A 27289-nucleotide genomic window follows, 5' to 3' on the forward strand; every position below is an offset into this window, starting at 1 on the left:
AAGTGTTGCTGTATAACTTCAAAGCAAAAATTATTATAACCGGATGTGACGGAGTAGATTGAAATATAGATTTGTATCCTCGAAGGGGAACCATAAGGAGCCTGGGGAAAACAAACATAATCACAAAATGAGTAAGTAATTACTAGCCTCCCTAGAGGGGCGGGAGGGGGGGGGGGTTGTTGCTATACCCTGTGGCGTGGTGTCGACGGGAATGAAGGCGTGTGTATATGTCTGTATGTATGTTATGTATATGGACGTTTAAAATATATATATATATGTATATATATATATATATATATATATATATATATATATATATATATATATATTTTGCTTTGTCGCTGTCTCCCGCGTTTGCGAGGTAGCGCAAGGAAACAGACGAAAGAAATGGCCCAACCCACCCCCATACACATGTATATACATACTTCCACACACGCAGAATGTACATACCTACACAGCTTTCCATGGTTTACCCCAGACGCTTCACATGCCCCGATTCAATCCACTGACAGCACGTCAACCCCGGTATACCACATCGCTCCAATTCACTCTATTCCTTGCCCTCCTTTCACCCTCCTGCATGTTCAGGCCCCGATCACACAAAATCTTTTTCACTCCATCTTTCCACCTCCAATTTGGTCTCCCTCTTCTCCTCGTTCCCTCCACCTCCGACACATATATCCTCTTGGTCAATCTTTCCTCACTCATTCTCTCCATATATATATATATATATATATATATATATATATATATATATATATATATATATATACACACACACACACACACACGAATAAAGTGCATAGAAACGCGCACCCTCATAGAACAAAAAACTCGAATGAGCTAGGATCGAACCCGGGACCTTTGAGCGCGAAGCGTATGGCTATAATCATTATTGATAATTGAAAACTATCAGAATACTAATTAGTCGAATACCCTTCGTCACGCATTGGTGAGCAACGGAGTCTATACCGGTTATTTCCCAACAGGCGCATATAGCCAGCTAATAGCATTTTACCGAACCTAACTGTACAACGCGGACTGTATATTGAATTTATCTGAAGAAATTTATTACTCTTAGAAGGTAATTATGTTGAAGGCTCGAGAACATGTTGCGTCGTATGGCTCACACTTATCGTGATTTCAGACAATTATTATTAAGGAATGAAGGAAATTTGACAATTTGTGGTAAGGACTTTATATTAGGATGGGTAAAAGTATATGTAGAAATTCTCCATACAACGTTACCCCTCAGACATTAGAATCACAGTGGAATCGCATTCAGAGGAGCATAAATTATCAAAATTATTCATATACAACCTTTCTTAAAGTAAATAGATATTTTTGGCTAATCTATAAATATATTTTTATATCCATCGTATGTTTTTTGACGACTATGATCGAAAAATATAAAATAAATTCATTTTGTTTCATGCGGAGTTATTTCACCGCTTGCCTTCCATGTCCGACAACACAACACGGTCTCAACATGAGCGTCTACACATTTTTAGAGATAGATGTCAATGCACAGGTATGGTAATGATTTCACCCATTTCACTACGTTGCTTACGATGTAGAGTGTTTGTAGATCGCCAAATATTGCCGAATATCGTGGTATATGTCAGGGAAAATAAGATTTTGTGGTGACGCTGACAGGTGTAGATTTTCGGCCGTCAGACTTTTCGAACATTCTAGAATAAGGCTTAAGACACCTCAGGCTTAAGCCTATTCGGGGTCATTTAAGAGCCTGTAATTCACCTGAAGTGATGAACATGAAGGTCGATGAACATGCACATCATGAACACCATAATCGAACCTGTTGAACGTGACTTCCAATATGGGTTGGTGGAATATGGCGTGTGCAGTCATGCGCGGGCTGGCGGCGCATGAGCTCATGACGACTGGTAGTGAGCAGACAACATACGTGAGTGGCCATGTACACCAGCAACCAGCCTCACAGTTGGTCTTCATCAGGTGATTGTATTAATACTGGTTTATTTAGTACGAACAAGGTCTTAACAAGCTCCAGTATGGGGTTACTAGCCATTAAAACACCCCAACACATACCCCCTATTATTTCAGCTTTTAGGTGAGGATTTTCAGAAAAGTTTACGTAAATATGACACATTTTTGTCATACATGTTGAACAGGTTTAGGTTAACTTCATGTTTTCCTGCATGTGTTCCCGTACTACACTAGCCTCAATGATTATTTATGTTATGCTGCAAATTGCATATTCTAGCTTTTCCTTCCATTCTCAAAACATTGCACTACTTTTATTTATTTCTTGAAGTCAATTTGTTTCTTACCGATGAGAATAGACGGTTAAAGATCAGATATCATAAATTCAGATGGTTTTTAAGTACGTCCCTTATGCCCTCAGTTTTATAGTGTTACGTAAGTTCCATAAAATATTTTGGAAATTGCTCATTTTCCTCGTAGCAGTGTGGTTAGACTTAATAACCTCGTATCTTCATGTACATAATAAGCCTTGTTGATTTATTGAGAAATTGTATAAACTCTGAAGAGAGAGAGAGAGGGAGTCTTAAATTAGAATCCTGGACAAACAGTTCTTTGCAACAGCATGAAACCCTTAATGAAGCACCAACCCTTTATGCTGAATTGAAAAGCTCGCCTCTTTGTCTCATTTCAATAGTCTGCGTTAGCTATTGAGCGCCTTTTCATAAGCCATACCTTTTCCGCTCGAAGGCAAAGTATCTCTCAAGTATTAGAATGCCTAGAGATTTTTAGGGGAGATTTGTCTAATAGGTCATGGGAAACTTCAGGCTCATTATACCAGTGAAAAGGTATATTTACTAGATTTTTTTTTCGTACTGCATATGAATAGTGTAATGCTGCGGTGACTAATAGTTTTACTGCATATTCTAGGAAATAAGTACTTTAGAGGTTTTCCTGATTTCCATTACAAAGATGCATGTATTATTATAGGTGGAAGAGCTTAGGGCCTATCTAAAGGAGGTGGGTGCTGAGATATCAATGGAACGGAGCCCTAAGGGTTTAGAGGATGACCTACACAAAATCATTGGTGTTTGCGACACAGCTTTTTCATCTGAGGCAACAGAAGCTGAGGTGGAGGCCCTGCTGAACTCTATTGTTTCTGTCTTGATTGTGGTGAGTAGTTAAAAAAAAAATTTGGACATTTGTTGGTGGACATGATGACCAGTCATTGTAATGATGCGGCCCTTATGAATAACTTGTCATTTGGATGTTATAAAGGTATCAGCATCAAGTATTTGGATACAGTTGTTTGTGTGTAAGTAACCATTCAGTTTGCATTTTTTTCAACAGGTACCGGTTGGGGAAAAAACTGAGAGTCTTATTCTAGCATTTTGCGAGAAGCTGGCCAAGGCACCGTCCAACCGATTAGGCAACGTGTGCCTCAGAGTGTAAGTTGAATTTCTGATGCCAAAGCTGTTCTTTTGCTCATTAATACTGTAATGAATATTGTAGATTCTGATTATTAATAACAGTACACCATTACCATGTGTACAGATTGGTTGCATAAGCAGGAATCACTTGTCACAGTACTGATGATGATTGTAGCAGTTGACACAGCAGATAATTTTGAATAATCAGTCAGTCCTGTTCAAATTCTAGACGTCACACACTTGATTACCCTCAGAGACTGTGGTTTCCATTGAAAGTACCTCCTATATGCACAAATTGTCCCAACTCTGCTTTCAGTAGTCATTTCGTGGTATCCTAACGTATGATACTCAAGACTTTCGGCACTCTTGAAATATTTTTCATTTTCATTCTTAACTCTCTGTCATGAATAACAGTAACTGTTTGTTATCTAAATCTCCATTCCCATTTGCATGTGTTGTTCCATGCATATTCTCAAGTTAAGTCTAGTGTGGTAAAGAAAGCAAAGGCTTACACGAAAATAATGACCTCTTGATTATTAATTGCGCATGACTTTCTCCACATTTGACTTGGGCTAGTCAAGTTAGATTGACTTTATTCACAACATCCTCACAAAATAAACTTATGGCAGGGATTAAAAACATTTTTTTGGCTTCATCAGAGACAGGGGATGAGGAATTCTTGATGGCAGTGGCTTCAAGTATGGTTTATGGATGAATATAGAAGTAGTATAGGAAAATGTTAAGCCTTCTAGAATTCTAAAGGTTACTTTTTATTCATAAAGCACTCTTATTTAGGTTTTTTTTTGCAAAATCACATGATTTTTATTACAGTATATGCAACAATACCACTGGAAATTTATGGAATTACAGGTTTATGATATAATTTTGATAAAGTAAATCGCTACCAGTAGCATCTGTGTCTTTATATCTCTTTTGTGTATTGCTATCCCTTGAAATTACCATCTGGGGGAGGGATGTCCCTATCCAGTCACAATGTCTAGCATCCTCCATTTCCCTCATCAAGCAGGCAGTGCAGTGAGCACCACCCATTGAAACTAGTATCATGGCATTATCTTGTCATAGGTACATTTTGGTAGCTACCTTCCTGGATCCTCTCCGCAGTCTGTTCTTTCACCTTCCCACTTGAGGGTACCAGTTGGCTTCTTGTCGTAGTTTCTACCTGTCTTTCATATATTTTCTTTACCAACCTGTCACTATTTAACCTTTCCACATGACAAAACATCTTAACTAATTTTGTGACAACACACCCTAAGTCTTTTCCTTTTGTTTGATGCCACACATTTCTTACAAATTTCATTATTGGTATTTTTACTCCATCATATTTGTAACACCCCAAGCACTTGTAGTATCCCTTACAAAATGTTTTTCACTTTTAATATTTTCTACAGACTGAATCTGTTGTTTCATGCTCTGCCAGAGAATCTAGGAGTTCGGTACCATGTATTTTATACAATGGTTCAAGTGTCTGGCCAGATTGGACAGATACAGGCTGTATATCAATCTGCAGAAAAGATGCGTTCTATGTTAAACACAGCGCAACCACCACCCTCCACCGAGCAGATGCAACAGCTGCTTCGCTTGTTGCATCAGACTCTTCTTGCCAACAAACTAAGGTAATTATATTTTACTGTTGATGTCTTACCATTATAAATATTGATCATTTTTAACATTAAATCTTCCATGGATTTGAAGAAGTGATGTGAACAGTTTGATGAAACCAGTTTAAGAATTGGCTTGAGTGATTTCATGAACTAAGCTTCTTTTCATACTTTATCTTGAAAATCCTTGATTGATATGTGGGTGAATGGGCCTTTCCTTCGTCTGTTCCTGGTACTACCTTACAGCAGTATGAAAGAAAGAAAAAGAATTGTTTATTAGAAAGTGATTGTTGTTGAATTTCCATATTCCAGTGAGGATGCAAGTAAAGTGATGATTGAATTGCTTGGAACATATACAACAGAAAATGCATCACAAGCCCGAGAAGATGCTCATCGATGCATCATTGCTTCCCTTGCTGACCCTACCACCTACATCATGGATCATCTCCTTACATTAAAGGTATGTACATCCACAGGTAAAACAAAGTGATATCCTTGGTACATCCTTGGGTACAGCACATTAAGAGACATATGGACTGTTGGATTATTAAACAATACTAGATGTGTGCTGGAAAGTGTGATAGAGCTTTGAATTGTCCAATATTTTTTTTACTTTCGTGGTAATTTGTTAAGTACTCGTCCATGCAGAGTATGCCTACAGGTGTACACAAGTACAGAGATGAAGAGATAGTTAGACTCTATGGATTTATAGATCAGAGAGAAATATGGATGTACTGTATGTTTTAGTTTCAGTTAGTATTTTAGGGTCAAAGTTAGATACACTTCCTATGACAAAATAGACAGTGATCAGACGACTATAACTAGAGAAACTTTGAAGACTACTGTATTGTGGAGAAGCTGGCAAATATATTAAGTACACCTGGCTTGGGCAGGGGTAATGTATACACTAAAATGATGGCTTCGATAAGGGCATTCAGTTGCTAGTGCCATCTCACTTAACATAAATGATCAGTGGAAGGCCATGGCCATAAGTCAAAAGGGGAGGCCAGTTTCTTGCTCTTACCACCCATGTAGCTGTGGCCTCATTCATAATTTGGCAGTGCTTCTGACTGGAAAGTGAAGTCCCAGATATACATAGGGCTGCAGGATTGGGTTCAATCCCAAAAAATGAGCTAAGGATGGAAGAGCATGCATGTGATTTTAAGTCAACAAAATCAAAATTAATAGAGCTAGTAATCTGAAAGTCAAGTTTGGGGCATATATGGACGATATAAATATGTGTGATTTTGCTCCTTACTTGACTTTAAGGTGAGGTTTATGATGTTGCTTTAGTTCCTCAAGAAGGCTTTGTAATTCGTGCCCATTACCTTTAGACAGCGGGGCAGTCACTGCCTCCTTTGGATCATCTGGCATCCCCAGCAAGCATTGTTAAGATGTAAATTGATCAGTCAAAGCTACAACTTTGCCATCTCTGCTTAGGAGACTTGTAATTCTGTATGTCACATTTGTGCCATTTATCTTTATACATTTACCTTTATGCACTACCTTGCGCACGTGCAGGGGGAGGGGGAGTGTCATTTCATGTGTGGCAGGGTGGCAGCAGAATGGATGAAGGCTGCATGTATGAATATGTCCATGTGTATATATGTATATGTCTGTGTATGTGTATGTTGAAATGTATAGGTATGTATATGTGTGTGTGTGTGTGTGTGTGGGCATTTATGTATATACATGTGTGTGTGGGTGGGTTGGGCCATTCTTTCGTCTGTTTCCTTGTGCTACCTCACTGACGCGTCAAAGTATAATAAAATGAGTAAATATGAAATAAATATATACCTTTACTTAGCAGAAAAGGTACTGTCTGCTAATCACTGGTATGGGACTTCTTTTTAATGCTGCCGTATGTCTTTCAAAACCTGTTCAACATACAGATTACTATCATAAGCATCTACTTAATCCTTTCTTAGACTTCAAAACATGTTTTACTGTGATCAGTTATGTGGGCATGAAATATATTTTTTAGGACTGTTTGAGTTGGGCCCCTTCCATCCCTCATGATTTGGGTGAGGAGACACCAGCTTTTATTCCAAACCTTTTAGTGTGATCACAGCCACTATCGTGTTACAGGCCCACCCTTGGAAAGTCGGCGCCTTCCATGTGGCTAATTTCATTATCCCACTCACTTCAAGTTATTCATACACCACAGTTTTATTTTCCAACCCCCCTCCTTTTTCCCCCCAGAATGTACTGAGACTTGGTTGTGGGATTTTATTCATGATAGTATTTTAGCTGTTTGTTGTGTGATGAATAAAGGCTCTTGCAAATCCCTGTCTCTTTTAGAGGCCTTTTCCTCTCCAAGCCTCATATCTCCAAAGAGTTTGCAGTGTCGTAGTAGATTCCTTTATGTATCAACAAAATTGTGGATCAGGTGTTTGCTTTGAAGAATGTATGTGAGAAATACTTAGAAAAGCAAATGGATTTGTATGTAGCATTTATGGATCTGGAGAAGGCATATGATAGAGTTGATAGAGATGCTCTGTGGAAGGTATTAAGAATATATGGTGTGGGAGGAAAGTTGTTAGAAGCAGTGAAAAGTTTTTATCGAGGATGTAAGGCATGTGTACGTGTAGGAAGAGAGGAAAGTGATTGGTTCTCAGTGAATGTAGGTTTGCGGCAGGGGTGTGTGATGTCTCCATGGTTGTTTAATTTGTTTATGGATGGGGTTGTTAGGGAGGTAAATGCAAGAGTTTTGGAAAGAGGGGCAAGTATGAAGTCTGTTGGGGATGAGAGAGCTTGGGAAGTGAGTCAGTTGTTGTTCGCTGATGATACAGCGCTGGTGGCTGATTCATGTGAGAAACTGCAGAAGCTGGTGACTGAGTTTGGAAAAGTGTGTGGAAGAAGAAAGTTAAGAGTAAATGTGAATAAGAGCAAGGTTATTAGGTACAGTAGGGTTGAGGGTCAAGTCAATTGGGAGGTGAGTTTGAATGGAGAAAAACTGGAGGAAGTGAAGTGTTTTAGATATCTGGGAGTGGATTTGGCAGCGGATGGAACCATGGAAGCGGAAGTGGATCATAGGGTGGGGGAGGGGGCGAAAATCCTGGGGGCCTTGAAGAATGTGTGGAAGTCGAGAACATTATCTCGGAAAGCAAAAATGGGTATGTTTGAAGGAATAGTGGTTCCAACAATGTTGTATGGGTGCGAGGCGTGGGCTATGGATAGAGTTGTGCGCAGGAGGATGGATGTGCTGGAAATGAGATGTTTGAGGACAATGTGTGGTGTGAGGTGGTTTGATCGAGTGAGTAACGTAAGGGTAAGAGAGATGTGTGGAAATAAAAAGAGCGTGGTTGAGAGAGCAGAAGAGGGTGTTTTGAAGTGGTTTGGGCACATGGAGAGGATGAGTGAGGAAAGATTGACCAAGAGGATATATGTGTCGGAGGTGGAGGGAACAAAGAGAAGAGGGAGACCAAATTGGAGGTGGAAAGATAGAGTGGAAAAGATTTTGTGTGATCGGGGCCTGAACATGCAGGAGGGTGAAAGGAGGGCAAGGAATAGAGTGAATTGGAGCGATGTGGTATACCGGGGTTGACGTGCTGTCAGTGGATTGAAGCAGGGCATGTGAAGCGTCTGGGGTAAACCATGGAAAGCTGTGTAGGTATGTATATTTGCGTGTGTGGACGTATGTATATACATGTGTATGGGGGGGGTTGGGCCATTTCTTTCGTCTGTTTCCTTGCGCTACCTCGCAAACGCGGGAGACAGCGACAAAGTATAATAAAATAAATAAATAAATAATCAACAAAATTGTAAAACTGAAGGACGATTTCAAGTGAAAACTTTTTTTTGTGATTTAGTTATGCTGGTATACCCAAAGTGGGACAAACAACCTTAGTGCCTGAGACTCCTTCTGTGATGTCATTCTTCCTCCTTGATTGATACCACTAGACCACCCCAGCCCTTTTGCAGAACCCTGACCTTAAGTCCTGGATTTTGAAATTTACTAATGGAATTTCTCTAGGATTAAGCACTGTTAAGATTTGTAGCATGCTGTCGCTTCTTTCAACCAGCTTTTTATGGATTAATATAATTTTCTTTCATCTTATTACGTAGACTAGGAGGCATTTTTTATTGGCTCAACTTGGGCTGTAAGCCACAGCGCATGGTATGAGAAAGATGGCTTCTACCTTGGCCTGCTTTCCCTTCCCTTTCTTAAAATCTTTCCTTGGTATTTTCTCTGACCACCATGAGTTGGCACCTGTGATCTGCGAATTGTAAGATCTGAGTGGCTGGAAGTGAGAGGGTCAGTAGTTTGCAAAGGGTAAGTAACATGGTCATTCGCAAAAGGTATGTGAAGGCTGGTTCCTTCTCACTGGAATTATGAGAGTTGGAATTTCCCTGACCCATATATTCCCAGGGAATATATCTCATGCTTATGGAATGCTGTTTTAAAGAGAAAAGGGTCTTTTCAAGTTTGAAGATGGAGATCACATGGACTGTAATTTCCAGTTGTCATGTTTAATTACAGTCAGATTTATTGCAATTGCCCATTTTGATAATCTTTTCGTCAGGTTTGAATATAATACCATTCCTTTGCTCAGTCATGTTAGATAATTGATCATCAACTCAGGCATACAAATGGAGTTAGAATGCTCATTTGCATGTATGTTGAGGCATCCCAGTCTGTAGTTTCTTTTCTGTTGCACTGCTGAATTATGTTAAATCTTAATTATGCCGTCTGATATCAGTTTATTTGGCGGTGGGAACACTCATGTTGCTCTAAGATAAGAGTAGTTGTACCCAGTTTTTCTGGACTGTAATTTTTCAATCCCTGCCTAACCTTTTTTTTTTTTTTTTTGGAGAAAATAAACTGCCGCCCTTATAACAGGTGTTCCTACCTTTGCCAGTCTGTGATGCTGGGTTTGGGAACCCTGTTATTGCAGAAATTAAAGTCCCTGAATGTCTTATGTTGAATGCTCTTAGTTTACTCTTTGTGAATGGGAATGAAGGTATTAAACAGAAATGTAATTCTCTCTTCTGCATATAGACATCCTACTGTTTCTTCTCCTCCTTTTTAAATAGCTTTTATTTTCATTTCTCAGCCCGTAAAATTCTTGGAAGGAGAACTTATCCATGACTTGCTGACTATATTCGTATCGGAGAAGTTGCCAGGTTATATTCACTTCTACAATAACCACAAAGAATTCATCTCTTCAGTTGGTATGTAAAGGTGGTGCTTAGAAAAGAAAGTCCAAATAGTATTTATTTATGTGCTTTTATTGATGATTTTTTGTTTTTCCTGCATTCACTATACCACATTGTGAATTTTACTAGTCATGAGATTAAGAAAAAAAAGAATTTAGTGAAATAGGTGATAGCTAGAAGAGTTCTTTGAAGAGGGAAATGAATGATCATTTGATGTTTGAAGAACTGCTTGTATTTATATCCGTGACTCTGCACCAAGGTCTGGATCATGAGGCCAATGTAAGGAAGATGAGATTGTTGACCTTTATGCAGATGGCTGAGAATCAGTCTGAAATGTCTTTTGAGCTCATCATGCAAGAACTTCAGCTAGCACCAGAGGAAGTAGAAGGCTTCATAATTGAAGGTAGAGTATTTTTGAATGAAATGTATGGAAATAGGATAGGAATTATGGTAGAAGATTGTATTTTGAAGCAAAAGACTGCATTTCCTAATATGAAGCGTGTTAACACTTGAATTAACTATATTAATATTCGTGTGCTAATTATTTGACTAACAAGTCCAATTTTTAGACATTGACCACAGATTCTTGTTCTGCATACCCTATATCTCATATTCAGAAATTTTTAAGAAAGTCTAAGATTCCGGAAATATATTTTGCTCATATATTCAGGATCTTCTGATTTTCACGAAAATCTGTGTATAGATGATATTCTTTATGGTGAATATGCATATATTCTGAAATTTTCATGAAAATCGGTGATATTGAAAAAATCACGAAAAATGCAAGGCTATAGCCTTGCATTTTGCTGATTTTCAAGTTCTTCCGATTTTGATAAAAATCTGTGTAAAGATGTTATTCTTCATGGTGATTACTTATTTTCAATAAAAAACTGCATTTCGTAACATTAAACGTGTTATTAAAAGTTTTAATTAATTTTATTAATCATGTGCTAATTACTCGACTATTGAATTTAATTTTTAGCTTTTGACCACAGATTCTTATTCAGCATAGTTTTTAGCATATATTCTGAAATTTTCAAGAAAATCGGTGATATTGAAAAAATCACGAAAAAATGCACGCTATCCTTGGATTTTGCTCAGATATGTATGTTTGGATGTTAATGTGCTGAGAGGTGCAACTGGAGAGATGTCTGATCATTATCTTGTGTAGGCGAAGGTGAAGATTTGTAGAGGTTTTCAGAAAAAGAAGAGAGAATGTTGGGGTGAAAAGAGTGGTGAGAGTAAGTGAGCTTGGGAAGAAGACTTGTGTGAGGAAGTATCAGGAGAGACTGAGTACAGAATGGAAAAAGGTGAGAACAAAGGATGTAAGGGGAGTGGGGGAGGAATGGGATGTATTTAGGGAAGCAGTGATGGTTTGCGCAAAAGATGATTGTGGCATGAGAAGCATGGGAGGTGGGCAGATTAGAAAGGGTAGTGAGTGGTGGGATGAAGTAGGAGCATTAGTGAAAGAGAAGAGAGAGGCATATAAAAAAAAGAGGCAGGAGGTCAAGAGAAAGGTGCAAGAGGTGAAAAAGAGGGCAAATGAGAGTTGGGGTGAGAGAGTATCATTAAATTTTAGGGAGAATAAAAAGATGTTTTGGAAGGAGGTAAATAAAGTGCGTAAGACAAGGGAGCAAATGGGAACTTCAGTGAAGGGGGCAAATGGGGAGGTGGTAACAAGTAGTAGTGATGTGAGAAGGAGATGGAGTGAGTATTTTGAAGGTTTGTTGAATGTGTTTGATGATAGAGTGGCAGATATAGGGTGTTTTGGTCGAGGTGGTGTGCAAAGTGAGAGGGTTAGGGAAAATGATTTGGTAAACAGAGAAGAGGTAGTAAAAGCTTTGTGGAAGATGAAAGCCGGCAAGGCAGCAGGTTTGGATGGTATTGCAGTGGAATTTATAAAAAAAAAGGGGGTGACTGTATTGTTGACTGGTTGGTAAGGTTATTTAATGTATGTATGATTCATGGTGAGGTGCCTGAGGATTGGCGGAATGCGTGCATAGTGCCATTGTACAAAGGCAAAGGGATAAGAGTGAGTGCTCAAATTACAGAGGTATAAGTTTGTTGAGTATTCCTGGTAAATTATATGGGAGGGTATTGATTGAGAGGGTGAAGGCATGTACAGAGCATCAGATTGGGGAAGAGCAGTGTGGTTTCAGAAGTGGTAGAGGATGTGTGGATCAGGTGTTTGCTTTGAAGAATGTATGTGAGAAATACTTAGAAAAGCAAATGGATTTGTATGTAGCATTTATGGATCTGGAGAAGGCATATGATAGAGTTGATAGAGGTGCTCTGTGGAAGGCATTAAGAATATATGGTGTGGGAGGAAAGTTGTTAGAAGCAGTGAAAAGTTTTTATCGAGGATGCAAGGCATGTGTACGTGTAGGAAGAGAGGAAAGTGATTGGTTCTCAGTGAATGTAGGTTTGCAGCAGGGGTGTGTGATGTCTCCATTGTTGATTAATTTGTTTATGGATGGGGTTGTTAGGGAGGTGAATGCAAGAGTTTTGGAAAGAGGGGCAAGTATGAAGTCTGTTGTGGATGAAAGAGCTTGGGAAGTGAATCAGTTGTTGTTTGCTGATGATACAGCGCTGGTGGCTGATTCACGTGAGAAACTGCAGAAGCTGGTGACTGAGTTTGGTAAAGTGTGTGAAAGAAGAAAGCTGAGAGTAAATGTGAAAAAGAGCAAGGTTATTAGGTACAGTAGGGTTGAGGGTCAAGTCAACTTGGAGGTAAGTTTGAATGGAGAAAAACTGGAGGAAGTAAAGTGTTTTAGATATCTGGGAGTGGATTTGGCAGCGAATGGAACCATGGAAGCGGAAGTGAATCATACGGTGGGGAAGGGGGTGAAAGTTCTGGGAGCATTGAAGAATGTGTGGAAGTCGAGAACATTATCTTGGAAAGCAAAAATGGGTATGTTTGAAGGAATAGTGGTTCCAACAATGTTGTATGGTTGCGAGGCATGGGCTATGGATAGAGTTGTGTGCAGGAGGGTGGATGTGCTGGAAATGAGATGTTTGAGGACAATATGTGGTGTGAGGTGGTTTGATCGAGTAAGTAATGTAAGTGTAAGAGAGATGTGTGGTAATAAAAAGAACATGGTTGAGAAAGCAGAAGAGGGTGTTTTGAAATGTTTTGGTCACATGGAGAAAATGAGTGAGGAAAGATTGACCAAGGGAATATGTGTGTCAGAGCTGGAGGGAACGCGGAGAAGTGGGAGACCAAATTGGAGGTGGAAAGATGGCGTGAAAAGATTTTGAGTGATGGGGGCCTGAACATGCAGGAGGGTGAAAGGCGTGCAAGGAATAGAGTGAATTGGAACGTTGTGGTATACCAGGGCCGACATACAGTCGATGGATTGAACCAGGGCATGTGAAGCGTCTGGGGTAAACCATAGAAAGTTCTGTGGGACCTGGATGTGGAAAGGGAGCTGTGGTTTTGGTGCATTATTACATGACAACTAGAGACTGAGTGTGAACGAATATGGCCTTTGTTGTCCTTTCCTAGCGCTACCTCGCGCACATGCGGGGGGAGGGGGTTGTTATTTCATGTGTGGCGGGGTGGCGATGGGAATGAATAAAAGCAGACAGTATGAATTTTGTACATGTGTATATATGTATATCTCTGTGGGTGTGTATATATATATGTATACGTTGAGATGTATAGGTGTGTATATGTGCGTGTGTGGATGTGTATGTATATACATGTGTATGTGGGCGGGTTGTGCCATTCTTTCGTCTGTTTCCTTGCGCTACCTCGCTAACACGGGAGGCAGTGACAAAGCAATATATATATATATATATATATATATATATATATATATATATATATATATATATATATATATATATTTATATATATATATTTATTTATATATTTTATTATACTTTGTCGCTGTCTCCCGCGTTTGCGAGGTAGCGCAAGGAAACAGACGAAAGAAATGGCCCCACCCCCCCCCCCCCAACACATGTATATACATACGTCCACACACGCAAATATACATACCTACACAGCTTTCCATGGTTTACCCCAGACGCTTCACATGCCTTGATTCAATCCACTGACAGCACGTCAACCCCGGTATACCACATCGCTCCAATTCACTCTATTCCTTGCCCTCCTTTCACCCTCCTGCATGTTCAGGCCCCAATCACACAAAATCTTTTTCACTCCATCTTTCCACCTCCAATTTGGTCTCCCTCTTCTCCTCGTTCCCTCCACCTCCGACACATATATCCTCTTGGTCAATCTTTCCTCACTCATTCTCTCCATGTGCCCAAACCACTTCAAAACACCCTCTTCTGCTCTCTCAACCACGCTCTTTTTATTTCCACACATCTCTCTTACCCTTATGTTACTCACTCGATCAAACCACCTCACACCACACATTGTCCTCAAACATCTCATTTCCAGCACATCCATCCTTCTGCGCACAACTCTATCCATAGCCCACGCCTCGCAACCATACAACATTGTTGGAACCACTATTCCTTCAAACATAGCCATTTTTGCTTTCCGAGATAATGTTCTTGACTTCCACACATTCTTCAAGGCCCCCAGAATTTTCGCCCCTTCCCCCACCCTATGATCCACTTCCGCTTCCATGGTTCCATCCGCTACCAGATCCACTCCCAGATATCTAAAACACTTCACTTCCTCCAGTTTTTCTCCATTCAAACTCACCTCCCAATTGACTTGACCCTCAACCCTTCTGTACCTAATAACCTTGCTCTTATTCACATTTACTCTTAACTTTCTTCTTCCACACACTTTACCAAACTCAGTCACCAGCTTCTGTAGTTTCTCACATGAATCAGCCACCAGTGCTGTATCATCAGCGAACAACAACTGACTCACTTCCCAAGCTCTCTCATCCCCAACAGACTTCATACTTGCCCCTCTTTCCAAAACTCTTGCATTTACCTCCCTAACAACCCCATCCATAAACAAATTAAACAACCATGGAGACATCACACACCCCTGCCGCAAACCTACATTCACTGAGAACCAATCACTTTCCTCTCTTCCTACACGTACACATGCCTTACATCCTCGATAAAAACTTTTCACTGCTTCTAACAACTTTCCTCCCACACCATATATTCTTAATACCTTCCACAGAGCATCTCTATCAACTCTATCATATGCCTTCTCCAGATCCATAAATGCTACATACAAATCCATTTGCTTTTCTAAATATTTCTCACATACATTCTTCAAAGCAAACACCTGATCCACACATCCTCTACCACTTCTGAAACCACACTGCTCTTCCCCAATCTGATGCTCTGTACATGCCTTCACCCTCTCAATCAATACCCTCCCATATAATTTACCAGGAATACTCAACAAACTTATACCTCTGTAATTTGAGTACTCACTCTTATCCCTTTGCCTTTGTACAATGGCACTATGCACGCATTCCGCCAATCCTCAGGCACCTCACCATGAGTCATACATACATTAAATAAGCTTACCAACCAGTCAACAATACAGTCACCCCCTTTTTTAATAAATTCCACTGCAATACCATCCAAACCTGCTGCCTTGCCGGCTTTCATCTTCCGCAAAGCTTTCACTACCTCTTCTCTGTTTACCAAATCATTTTCCCTAACCCTCTCACTTTGCACACCACCTCGACCAAAACACCCTATATCTGCCACTCTATCATCAAACACATTCAACAAACCTTCGAAATACTCACTCCATCTCCTTCTCACATCACCACTACTTATCACCTTCCCATTTGCGCCCTTCACTGAAGTTCCCATTTGCTCCCTTGTCTTACGCACTTTATTTACCTCCTTCCAGAACATCTTTTTATTCTCCCTAAAATTTAATGATACTCTCTCACCCCAACTCTCATTAGCCCTTTTTTTTCACCTCTTGCACCTTTCTCTTGACCTCCTGTCTTTCTTTTATACATCTCCCGCTCAATTGCATTTTTTCCCTGCAAAAATCGTCCAAATGCCTCTCTCTTCTCTTTCACTAATACTCTTACTTCTTCATCCCACCACTCACTACCCTTTCTAATCAACCCACCTCCCACTCTTCTCATGCCACAAGCATCTTTTGCGCAATCCATCACTGATTCCCTAAATACATCCCATTCCTCCCCCACTCCCCTTACTTCCATTGTTCTCACCTTTTTCCATTCTGTACTCAGTCTCTCCTGGTACTTCCTCACACAGGTCTCCTTCCCAAGCTCACTTACTCTCACCACCCTCTTCACCCCAACATTCACTCTTCTTTTCTGAAAACCCATACAAATCTTCACCTTAGCCTCCACAAGATAATGATCAGACATCCCTCCAGTTGCACCTCTCAGTACATTAACATCCAAAAGTCACTCTTTCGCACGCCTGTCAATTAACACGTATTCCAATAACACTCTCTGGCCATCTCTCCTACTTACATATGTATACTTATGTTATATCCTCAGCTTTTTAAAAACCAGGTATTTCCCAATCACCAGTCCTTTTCAGCACATAAATGCTAACTAAGCTCTCACACCATTTCCATTTACAACACTGAACACCCCATGTTATAGCCAAGTCTAAATATATATATATATATAATATATATTATATAATATAATATATATAATATAATTACAGAGGTATAGAGTTTGTTGATTATTCCTGTAATTATATGGGAGGTGTATTGATTGAGAGGGTGAATGCAATGTACAGAGCAGCAGGATTGGGGAACGGAAAGCAGTGTGGTTTCAGCAGTGGTAGAGGATTGTGGATCAAGTGTGATTGCTTTGAACGAACGCGTATGTGAAGAAATACTTAGCACACAAATGGTAAAAATTTATTGTTTTGATTGTTATGTAGCATTTATGGATCTGGGAAAAGGACATATGATAAGGTGATGAGGAGATGCTCTGATGGACAGGTATTAAGAATATAGGAGGTGGGAGGCCAAGTTTTAGAGAAGCAGTGAAAAGTTTTTAACTCAATGGAAGAGCGATGAGCAGGCATGTGTACTTACGGGATTACAGGAAGAGAGGAAAGTAATTGGTACTCAGTGAATATAAGAGTTTGCGGTGCAGGGGTGTTGACTGTCTGCCATGGTTGTTTACTATTTGTTTATGGATGGGGTTTGTTAGGAGGGTAATGCAAGAGTCTTTGGAAAGACAATGTATGAAGTCTATTGGGGATGCACTTCAAAAGTAGGAAGGTTATGGCCTCAAGGAGGAAGAATGAAGGAGAGAGTTGAGAAGGGTCTTAAGCGATCCATATGGTTTAGAGACCCTTGGGAAGACAGGAGTCAGTTGTTTGTTCGCGTGATGTGATACAGCAGCTCAGTGCTGCGATTCTCATGTGAGAAACTGCCAGAACTGGTGACTGAGAGTTATGGTAAAGTTGTGGTGTCAAAGAGAAAGTTCAAGCAGAACCATGTGAATAGAGCACGGTTATTAGATACAGTAGTTCGGCACCAGTCAATTGGGAGGAAAGTTGATGGAGAAAAACTGAGGAATGATAAAAGTGTCTGTTAGTGATTACTTGGAGCTGGATATCCTGGCAGCGGATGGAACCAGGAAGCGGACCGTGCGGCATCAATAGGGTGGGGAAGGGCGAAAATTCTGGGAGCCTTGAAGAATGTTTGAAAGTCGAGAACGATTCAATCGGTCGGAAAGCAAAAATGGGTATGTTTTGAAAGAATAGTGGTTCCAAAAAATGTTGTATGTGGGTATTGCAAGGCGAGGGCAATGGAGAGATAAGTTGGTGCGCGAAGGAGGAGTGGATGTGCGGAAATGAGATTTGTTTGAGGACAATAGTGTGATGTGCGGTGGTTTGACATCGAGGTAAGTTTAATAGCTAAGGGGCAATGAGGCACAGATGTGGGGGAAATAAAAAGAGGGGTTGAGAGTAGCAGAAGGCAGCGGTGTTTTGTCTAGTGGTTTGGCACATGGAGAGAATGAGGGAGGAAAGATTGACCAAGAGGATATATGTGGTCCGATGCGGTGGAGGGAACGAACGAGAAGAGGAACAAATTAGGAGGTGAAAGGTATGAGTCAAAAAGCTTTTGGTGATCGGGGCCTGAACATGCAGAGGAGGTGAACTAGGAGGCAAGGAATAGAGTGAATTCGAGCGAATGTGGTATACCAGGGGGTTGACGTGCTGTCAGTGGATTGAAGTCAAGCATGTGAACGACTGGGTATATACCACGGAAAGCTGAGTATGTATGTAATATTATGCCGCGTTGTGGACTATGTATATACATGTGTATGTGGGGTTGTGGTTTTGTGCCATTTACTTTCACAAGAAGGAACAGAGAAGGGACCTAGGTGACAGGATCTGCCTCGATCATCATGAAAAATTTAAATTATGTTATTTTAGACATGGATAAGATTACGCACATTTTTCAATCATTCTAATGCATTTCGTAATATTAAAACGGGTTTCTAACCATAGCAATTTTCCCCTGAAAATGTCAGAATAGATCTATTTATTATGCTGAAGAATGATTTGTGGACAAAATCCTAAAAATCTGGCCAATTACTCTAATGTTTAGTAACTTGGTTCTGCATATTATAGGAACGTGGAATCTAGAGCTGACTATTCATCAGATTATGAAAGCTCCCATTTCATGGTCAGCAGCAGATAGACAAATATCTCTTTTAAAAATGTAGATAGAATATTTTAGATTGAGTCTGGTTGACAAGTTCAGTGATTTAGATATATGTGGCGAGTTGTCAACCTTTTTTGTTACTGAGTATAAACTATCCTCACCGTTTTAGTTTGAGATAGAGCCTTTAATGTAAATGTTACGCTGGTTGATCAATGTCAGATTATTGCAGCTCTGACAAGACTCAAATTAGTAAGTGCTTCCCCCCTTTTTTTCCGTATGGACCAATAGTCAAGCGCAAGGGTACGAGGAAGTAGAGTCCCGACCAGTTCGTTGCCGCTTCGCTGGAGGGATGAAAAAGCAAAGTCCGAGGAAAAATGCCCCGCCTTCTTCGGCGTAGTCGGATCCTGCAGCGCTGCCCGAAGGTATGAGAAGAAATAGGGAGTCACGCTCCACTTGTTCAGGTACTCTTCTTTCGTCGCTTATAAGCAACCGATCGCTCAGGAGAGAAGTTCACCACCACACTACGTTCGCAGTGGAGCCTAGTAATAGTTGAGGGGGTGGGATGTTCTCAGTTGCCATTAATGTCATCATCAATATTCCCACCGCTTCCAAATGTCTCCAGCCAGTGGCAGCCCGTTAACATGACACGCTCACCAGCTGGACGCTGACACTCTACTTGAGTCATCGTTAATGAGTCCATTCACAGCAATTGTCAGTGCCCCTTATTGGCGGTACAAAGTAAACATTTTGAACTTTTATATATACACGGTTATATATTAAAAATCTTGACTGCGCACCTGTACATTTGTCTCCACTAGATAATACTCGTTCTACATTTTGAAAATAATAAAATCTGCATATTATTTTTTTCACATCCGTGTGTTTAGTCAGGCGACAAGTGGCAGGAACAGACGAAGAAAGTAAACTTTTTGTTTGCTCGCAATATCCACATGAAATAGCGCCCCCAACCCACACAGCAGGCACCTCATACATTCTTCAAATGAATATTTATATACATAAAGAGAGGAAAAGCAAATGTAAAAAGGAAAAGAATTCTACCAGAACAATATGTAAAACCCCCTTTTGTTCAGTGACTTATCAGCAATATGTGCCTCCATACAATGAAAGTACATGGATGCCTATATTTATGTTAATTAATTATTGAATCCTGAAGGGATGCCAGCGAAAACAGACGGCCTGCTGATGCTGCGTGGCTGTTTTTCTTGACACTCTAAATCAGAGAAAACTACCACATGTAATGAGTTGCGGGAGAAGCAATTGTGCAAGACAAAAATAAAGAAAAATTAGTGTTTTATGGCAAGCGCGTAAGGCAGTGAATGCCTTTTTGTACACACATTCAGTCATGGGAGTGATCGCTCGAGGCTATAGAATATCACTACCCTAAATGACCAGTTCCATGATTATTTACTAAGGCTTTATGAAAAGAAGTGAATGATTCAAGCATCATTTGAAGTCTTTGCACAACTCTCATTGACATCATACTCAATCTCATGCGCTCGAATAAGTGTGTTGAGCTACTAGATATGCAGCACAGGAATGTCTAAAAATCACAAGCACAAGTTCACTGAGAATGTGTCATTTCATCCTCGCTTTATTAAAATCTGTATGTCATTTCTCACAGGCCAAGTCATTCCGGGCACCATCATTCATTGAATATTGTGTCATTTAACATCCTCTTATTGAAATCTGTATGTCATTTTCACATGCAATCATGTCACGGGATAAGCAATGAAACACTCAAGGCTTGAATCATACAAAAAACTTACCTTCTGGCTTACTACACACAGATTAAGATTGTTCAGAAATTCAAAATGCAGAGCATCCTTTGAGTGTGTTTGGTTCTCTCGAGGATATAATGTCACTATAATAAAAACAAAATTTGGACGATATTACCCTCTGCAGCAGCTTTTTTTTTTGGACATCACCTTCCAAGGCCTAGTATGAGAAAAAAGGGATGTTCTTAGTGTTTAAGATATTATCATGTTAACATAATGAAATACAGGTATATACATAGATGTACATAAATATCTAAATATATATATATAATTATTGTACATGGTTGCGAGGCGTGTCTATGGATAGATTGTGTGCCGAGGGAGGATGGATTTGCTGGAAAGGAAGATGTTTGAGGACAATCTATAGTTGGTGGTAGGATTGGTTTTGATCGAGTAAGTAGACCGTAAGGGTGTAAGATAGATTGGTGTGGAAATAAAAATGAGCGTGATAGTTGGAGAGCAGATAGAGGAGGTGCTTGTTTCTGAAATAGGTTTTGGGCACATTGAGAGCAATCGGAAAACATTGACAAACGAGGATATAATGTCGGAGGTGGAGCAACGAGGACAAAGGTGGAAGACATATTGGCAGGTGCGAAAGATGGAGGACTCTCTAAGATTTTGTGTGCTCCCGGGCCTGAACAAGCAGGAGTGTGCGAAAGGAGGGCAGGAATTGAGTGAATTGTGGCGATCGATGTGGTATTCTCACGGTGTGACGTGTTGTCAGTGGATTGAATCAGGGCATTGAGCGTCTGGGGGAAACCATGGAAAGCTGTGTAGGATGCTAAATTTGAGTGTGCGTTGGGCGTGGTAGTAAATGCATGTGTATGGGGGGGGGTTGGGGGGCCATTTCTTTCGTCTGTTTCCTTGCCGCTACCGTCGGCCACACCGGGATTGACGCGACACCGCAGAAATAATATATCATATATAACTATCTATATACCTTCCTCTTATTCACAGTTACTTTTAACTATTCTCTCTTCTTTCACACATACTTTTACCAAGACTCATCACCAGCTTTCTTCGAGTTTTCTCACGAGTATATCAGCCACCAGCAGCTGTATCATCAGGAACTACACTGACTCACTTCCCCAAACTCTCTCATCACAACAATCTAGCATACGTTGCCCCTCTTAGTCGCAACCTCCTCTTGCATTCGACCTCTCTAAAGAACCATCCAATCCATTCACACTACACATTCTAACGTATATAGCACATATTATATAATACTCACTTAACACATGTATATTACACCGTAGCGATCCACACACGCAAATAACACATACCTAACACCGTCCATGGGTCTGACCACCAGAACCCTTTCACATGCCCTATTCAACCCACTGAAGCACGTCAAACCCCGTTATACCCACACATCGATCCCCAAATTCACTCGTAGTTCCGTGCCCCCCCTTTCACCCTCCTGCATGTCTCAGGCCCCGATCACACAAAATCTTTTTCACTCCATCTTTCCACCTCCAATTTAGTCTCCCACTTCTCCTCGTTCCCTCCACCGCCGACACATATATCCTCTTGGTCAATCTTTCCTCACTCATTCTCTCCATGTGCCCAAACCATTTCAAAACACACTCTTCTGCTCTCTCAACCACGCTCTTTTTATTTCCACACATTTCTCTTACCCTTACGTTACTTACTCGATCAAACCACCTCACACCACACATTGTCCTCAAACATCTCATTTCCAGCACATCCATCCTCCTGCGCACAACTCTATCCATAGCCTACGCCTCGCAACCATACAACATTGTTGGAACCACTATTCCTTCAAACATACCCATTTTTGCTTTCCGAGATAATGTTCTGGACTTCCACACATTCTTCAAGGCTCCCAGAATTTTCGCCCCCTCCCCCACCCTATGATCCACTTCCGCTTCCATGGTTCCATCCGCTGCCAGATCCACTCCCAGATATCTAAAACACTTTACTTCCTCCAGTTTTTCTCCATTCAAACTCACCTCCCAATTGACTTGATCCTCAACCCTACTGTACCTAATAACCTTGCTCTTATTCACATTTACTCTTAACTTTCTTTTTTCACACACTTTACCAAACTCAGTCACCAGCTTCTGCAGTTTCTCACATGAATCAGCCACCAGCGCTGTATCATCAGCGAACAACAACTGACTCACTTCCCAAGCTCTCTCATCCCCAACAGACTTCATACTTGCCCCTCTTTCCAAAACTCTTGCATTCACCTCCCTAACAACCCCATCCATAAACAAATTAAACAACCATGGAGACATCACACACCCCTGCCGCAAACCTACATTCACTGAGAACCAATCACTTTCCTCTCTTCCTACACGTACACATGCCTTACATCCTCGATAAAAACTTTTCACTGCTTCTAAGAACTTGCCTCCCACACCATATATTCTTAGTACCTTCCACAGAGCATCTCTATCAACTCTATCATATGCCTTCTCCAGATCCATAAATGCTACATACAAATCCATTTGCTTTTCTAAGTATTTCTCACATACATTCTTCAAAGCAAACACCTGATCCACACATCCTCTACCACTTCTGAAACCACACTGCTCTTCCCCAATCTGATGCTCTGTACATGCCTTCACCCTCTCAATCAATACCCTCCCATATAATTTACCAGGAATACTCAACAAACTTATACCTCTGTAATTTGAGCACTCACTCTTATCCCCTTTGCCTTTGTACAATGGCACTATGCACGCATTCTGCCAATCCTCAGGCACCTCACCATGAATCATACATACATTAAATAACCTTACCAACCAGTCAATAATACAGTCACCCCCTTTTTTAATAAATTCCACTGCAATACCATCCAAACCTGCTGCCTTGCCGGCTTTCATCTTCCGCAAAGCTTTTACTACCTCTTCTCTGTTTACCAAATCATTTTCCCTAACCCTCTCACTTTGCATACCACCTCAACCAAAACACCCTATATCTGCCACTCTATCATCAAACACATTCAACAAACCTTCAAAATACTCACTCCATCTCCTTCTCACATCACTACTACTTGTTACCACCTCCCCATTTGCGCCCTTCACTGAAGTTCCCATTTGCTTCCTTGTCTTACGCACCTTATTTACCTCCTAGAACATCTTTTTATTCTCCAAAAAATTTAATGATACTCTCTCACCCCAACTCTCATTTCCCTCTTTTTCACCTCTTGCACCTTTCTCTTGACCTCCTGTCTCTTTCTTTTATACATCTCCCACTCAATTGCATTTTTTCCCTGCAAAAATCGTCCAAATGCCTCTCTCTTCTCTTTCACTAATAATCTTACTTCTTCATCCCACCACTCACTACCCATTCTAATCAACCCACCTCCCACTCTTCTCATGCCACAAGCATCTTTTGCGCAATCCATTGCTGATTCCCTAAATACATACCATTCCTCCCCCACTCCCCTTACTTCCATTGTTCTCACCTTTTTCCATTCTGTACTCAGTCTCTCCTGGTACTTCCTCTCACAAGTCTCCTTCCCAAGCTCACTTACTCTCACCACCCTCTTCACCCCAACATTCACTCTTCTTTTCTGAAAACCCATACAAATCTTCACCTTAGCCTCCACAAGATAATGATCAGACATCCCTCCAGTTGCACCTCTCAGCACATTAACATCCAAAAGTCTCTCTTTCGCACGCCTGTCAATTAACACGTAATCCAATAACACTCTCTGGCCATCTCTCCTACTTACATATGTATACTTATGTATATCTCACTTTTTAAACCAGGTATTCCCAATCACCAGTCCTTTTTCAGCACATAAATCTACAAGCTCTTCACCATTTCCATTTACAACACTGAACACCCCATGTATACCAATCTATATATATATATATATATATATATATATATATATATATATATATATAATTACAGAGGTATAAGTTTGTTGAGTATTCCTGGTAAATTATATGGGAGGGTATTGATTGAGAGGGTGAAGGCATGTACAGAGCAGCAGATTGGGGAACAGCAGTGTGGTTTCAGAAGTGGTAGAGGATGTGTGGATCAAGTGTTTGCTTTGAAGAATGTATGTGAGAAATACTTAGAAAAGCAAATGGATTTGTATGTAGCATTTATGGATCTGGAGAAGGCATATGATAGAGGTGATAGAGATGCTCTGTGGAAGGTATTAAGAATATATGGTGTGGGAGGCAAGTTGTTAGAAGCAGTGAAAAGTTTTTATCGAGGATGTAAGGCATGTGTACGTGTAGGAAGAGAGGAAAGTGATTGGTTCTCAGTGAATATAGGTTTGCGGCAGGGGTGTGTGATGTCTCCATGGTTGTTTAATTTGTTTATGGATGGGGTTGTTAGGGAGGTGAATGCAAGAGTTTTGGAAAGAGGGGCAAGTATGAAGTCTATTGGGGATGAGAGCCCTTGGGAAGTGAGTCAGTTGTTGTTCGCTGATGATACAGCGCTGGTGGCTGATTCATGTGAGAAACTGCAGAAGCTGGTGACTGAGTTTGGTAAAGTGTGTGAAAGAAGAAAGTTAAGAGTAAATGTGAATAAGAGCAAGGTTATTAGATACAGTAGGGTTGAGGGTCAAGTCAATTGGGAGGTAAGTTTGAATGGAGAAAAACTGGAGGAAGTAAAGTGTGTTAGATATCTGGGAGTGGATCTGGCAGCGGATGGAACCATGGAAGCGGAAGTGGATCATAGGGTGGGGGAAGGGGCGAAAATTCTGGGAGCCTTGAAGAATGTGTGAAAGTCGAGAACATTATCTCGGAAAGCAAAAATGGGTATGTTTGAAGGAATAGTGGTTCCAACAATGTTGTATGGTTGCAAGGCGTGGGCTATGGATAGAGTTGTGCGCAGGAGGATGGATGTGCTGGAAATGAGATGTTTGAGGACAATATGTGGTGTGAGGTGGTTTGATCGAGTAAGTAATGGTAAGGGTAAGAGAGATGTGTGGAAATAAAAAGAGCGTGGTTGAGAGAGCAGAAGAGGGTGTTTTGAAGTGGTTTGGGCACATGGAGAGAATGAGGGAGGAAAGATTGACCAAGAGGATATATGTGTCGGCGGTGGAGGGAACGAGGAGAAGAGGGAGACCAAATTGGAGGTGGAAAGATGGAGTCAAAAAGATTTTGTGTGATCGGGGCCTGAACATGCAGGAGGGTGAAAGGAGGGCAAGGAATAGAGTGAATTGGAGCGATGTGGTATACCGGGGTTGACGTGCTGTCAGTGGATTGAATCAAGGCATGTGAAGCGTCTGGGGTAAACCATGGAAAGCTGTGTAGGTATGTATATTTGCGCGTGTGGACGTATGTATATACATGTGTATGGGGGTGGGTTGGGCCATTTCTTTCAAAAGAAGGAACAGAGAAGGGGACCAGGTGAGGATTGTCATCATCATGAAAAATTTAAATTATGTTATTTTTATGGTGATTACGTATTTTCAATCATAAAAATGCATTTCGTAATATTAAGCGGGTTTTTAACCATGCAATTTCCTGAAAATGTCAGAATAGATGCTATTTATTATGCTGAAGAATGATTTGTGGACAAAATCTAAAAATCTGGCTAATTACTCTAATTAGTGTAACTTTGGTTGCATATTATAGAACGTGTAATCTAGAGCTGTCTATTCATCAGATTATGAAGTCTCCATTTCATTGGTCAGCAGCAGATAGTAATACTCTTTTAATATGTAGATTAGAAATATTTTAGATTTGAGGTTTGTTGACAAGTCCATGATTAATATATGTGGGTAGTTGTCAACCTTTTTGTTACTGTATACATTTCCTCCGTTTTATTTGAGATAGAGCCTTTAATTGTAAATGTTAACTGGTTGATATTTGATTATTGCAGCTCTGAAGACTAAATTAGTAAGTGCTCGTATGGACCAAAGTCAACGCAAGGTTTATGTTTCATCAAGAGTCCACCGCACATTTGGTCGCAGCCAGTGGCAGGCGTTACATGACACCCTCACCAGCTGGAGGACGAATCTTGGTCTTGTTAAGGAGTCCATGCAAGCAATTGTCAGTGCCCCTATTGGCGGTACCAAGTAACATTTTGAACTTTTATATTTACCGTTTATATATTACAATCTTGACTGTCAGGTGTCTTGTCCACAGATAACTCGTTAAATTTTGAAAATATAAAATTGCATATTTTTTTCACATCCGTGTTGTTTAGTGAGGTAGTGGCAGGAACAGACGAAGAAATACTTTTGTTTGCTCGCATCCACATGAAATAGAGCCCCCAACCCACAAGCAGGCACCTCATACATTTTGATATGAATATTTTATATCCATAAAGAGAGGAAAAGAAAATGAAAAAGAAAAGAATTCTACTGAAAATATGTAAACACTCCTTTTGTTCTGTGACTGTTAGGAAATATTTGCTCCATTCACATGTAAGTACATGGATGCAATTTTTATGGTAATTATTGAATCAGTGAATGGGATGCCAGCAAATGAGGCTGATGCTCGTCTGTTTCTGACACTACCTTGCTAAGTTGGGAGAAGCAATTGTGTAAAAAAAATAAAGAAAAATGAGTGTTTATGAACCTAAGTCATTGTATGCCTTTTTGTACATTCAGTCCTGGTTGATGCTCGCAGAATTTTCCCTAAATGACCATTTCCATGATTATTTACAAAGGCTTGAAAATGAAAGTGAATGATTCAAGCATTTGAAGCTCCAACTCATTGACATCATACTCTGCGTCATACTCGAATTGTGTGTTGAGGCTGATATCAGCACAAATGTTAAAATCACAAGCATAGTTCACTGATA

At 40.4% G+C, this 27289-nt stretch overlaps 1 protein-coding gene across 2 annotated transcripts; it reads left to right on the plus strand.

Moving 5' to 3' along the window:
- The first annotated feature begins 1449 nt into the window (after window positions 1–1449).
- eIF3m (eukaryotic translation initiation factor 3 subunit m) lies at window positions 1450–27289 on the plus strand. Of its 2 annotated transcripts, none has more exons than XM_071685080.1 (8): window positions 1450–1531; window positions 2950–3132; window positions 3310–3407; window positions 4799–5023; window positions 5321–5468; window positions 10066–10183; window positions 10428–10571; window positions 26363–27289. In XM_071685080.1, exons 1-8 carry the CDS (start codon window positions 1490–1492, stop codon window positions 26560–26562), a joined length of 1158 nt encoding a protein of 385 aa, XP_071541181.1. In that variant the 5' UTR covers window positions 1450–1489; the 3' UTR covers window positions 26563–27289. The 2 variants fall into 2 exon arrangements, with proteins under 2 accessions (XP_071541181.1, XP_071541182.1); XM_071685081.1 differs by having other exon boundaries at window positions 1471–1974.

The sequence above is a fragment of the Panulirus ornatus genome, chromosome 39, assembly GCF_036320965.1.
Source record: "Panulirus ornatus isolate Po-2019 chromosome 39, ASM3632096v1, whole genome shotgun sequence".
In the NCBI taxonomy this organism is placed as follows: domain Eukaryota; kingdom Metazoa; phylum Arthropoda; class Malacostraca; order Decapoda; family Palinuridae; genus Panulirus; species Panulirus ornatus.

Excerpts from the sequence above, each read along its gene's own strand:
- eIF3m (XM_071685080.1), top strand. The coding sequence starts at position 1,490 with ATGAGCGTCTACACATTTTTAGAGATAGATGTCAATGCACAG. Across the intron at positions 3,133-3,309 it reads TTGTTTCTGTCTTGATTGTG|GTACCGGTTGGGGAAAAAAC; the intron begins GTGAGTAGTTAA and ends TTTTTTCAACAG. Across the intron at positions 10,572-26,362 it reads AGAAGGCTTCATAATTGAAG|CTCTGAAGACTAAATTAGTA; the intron begins GTAGAGTATTTT and ends TGATTATTGCAG.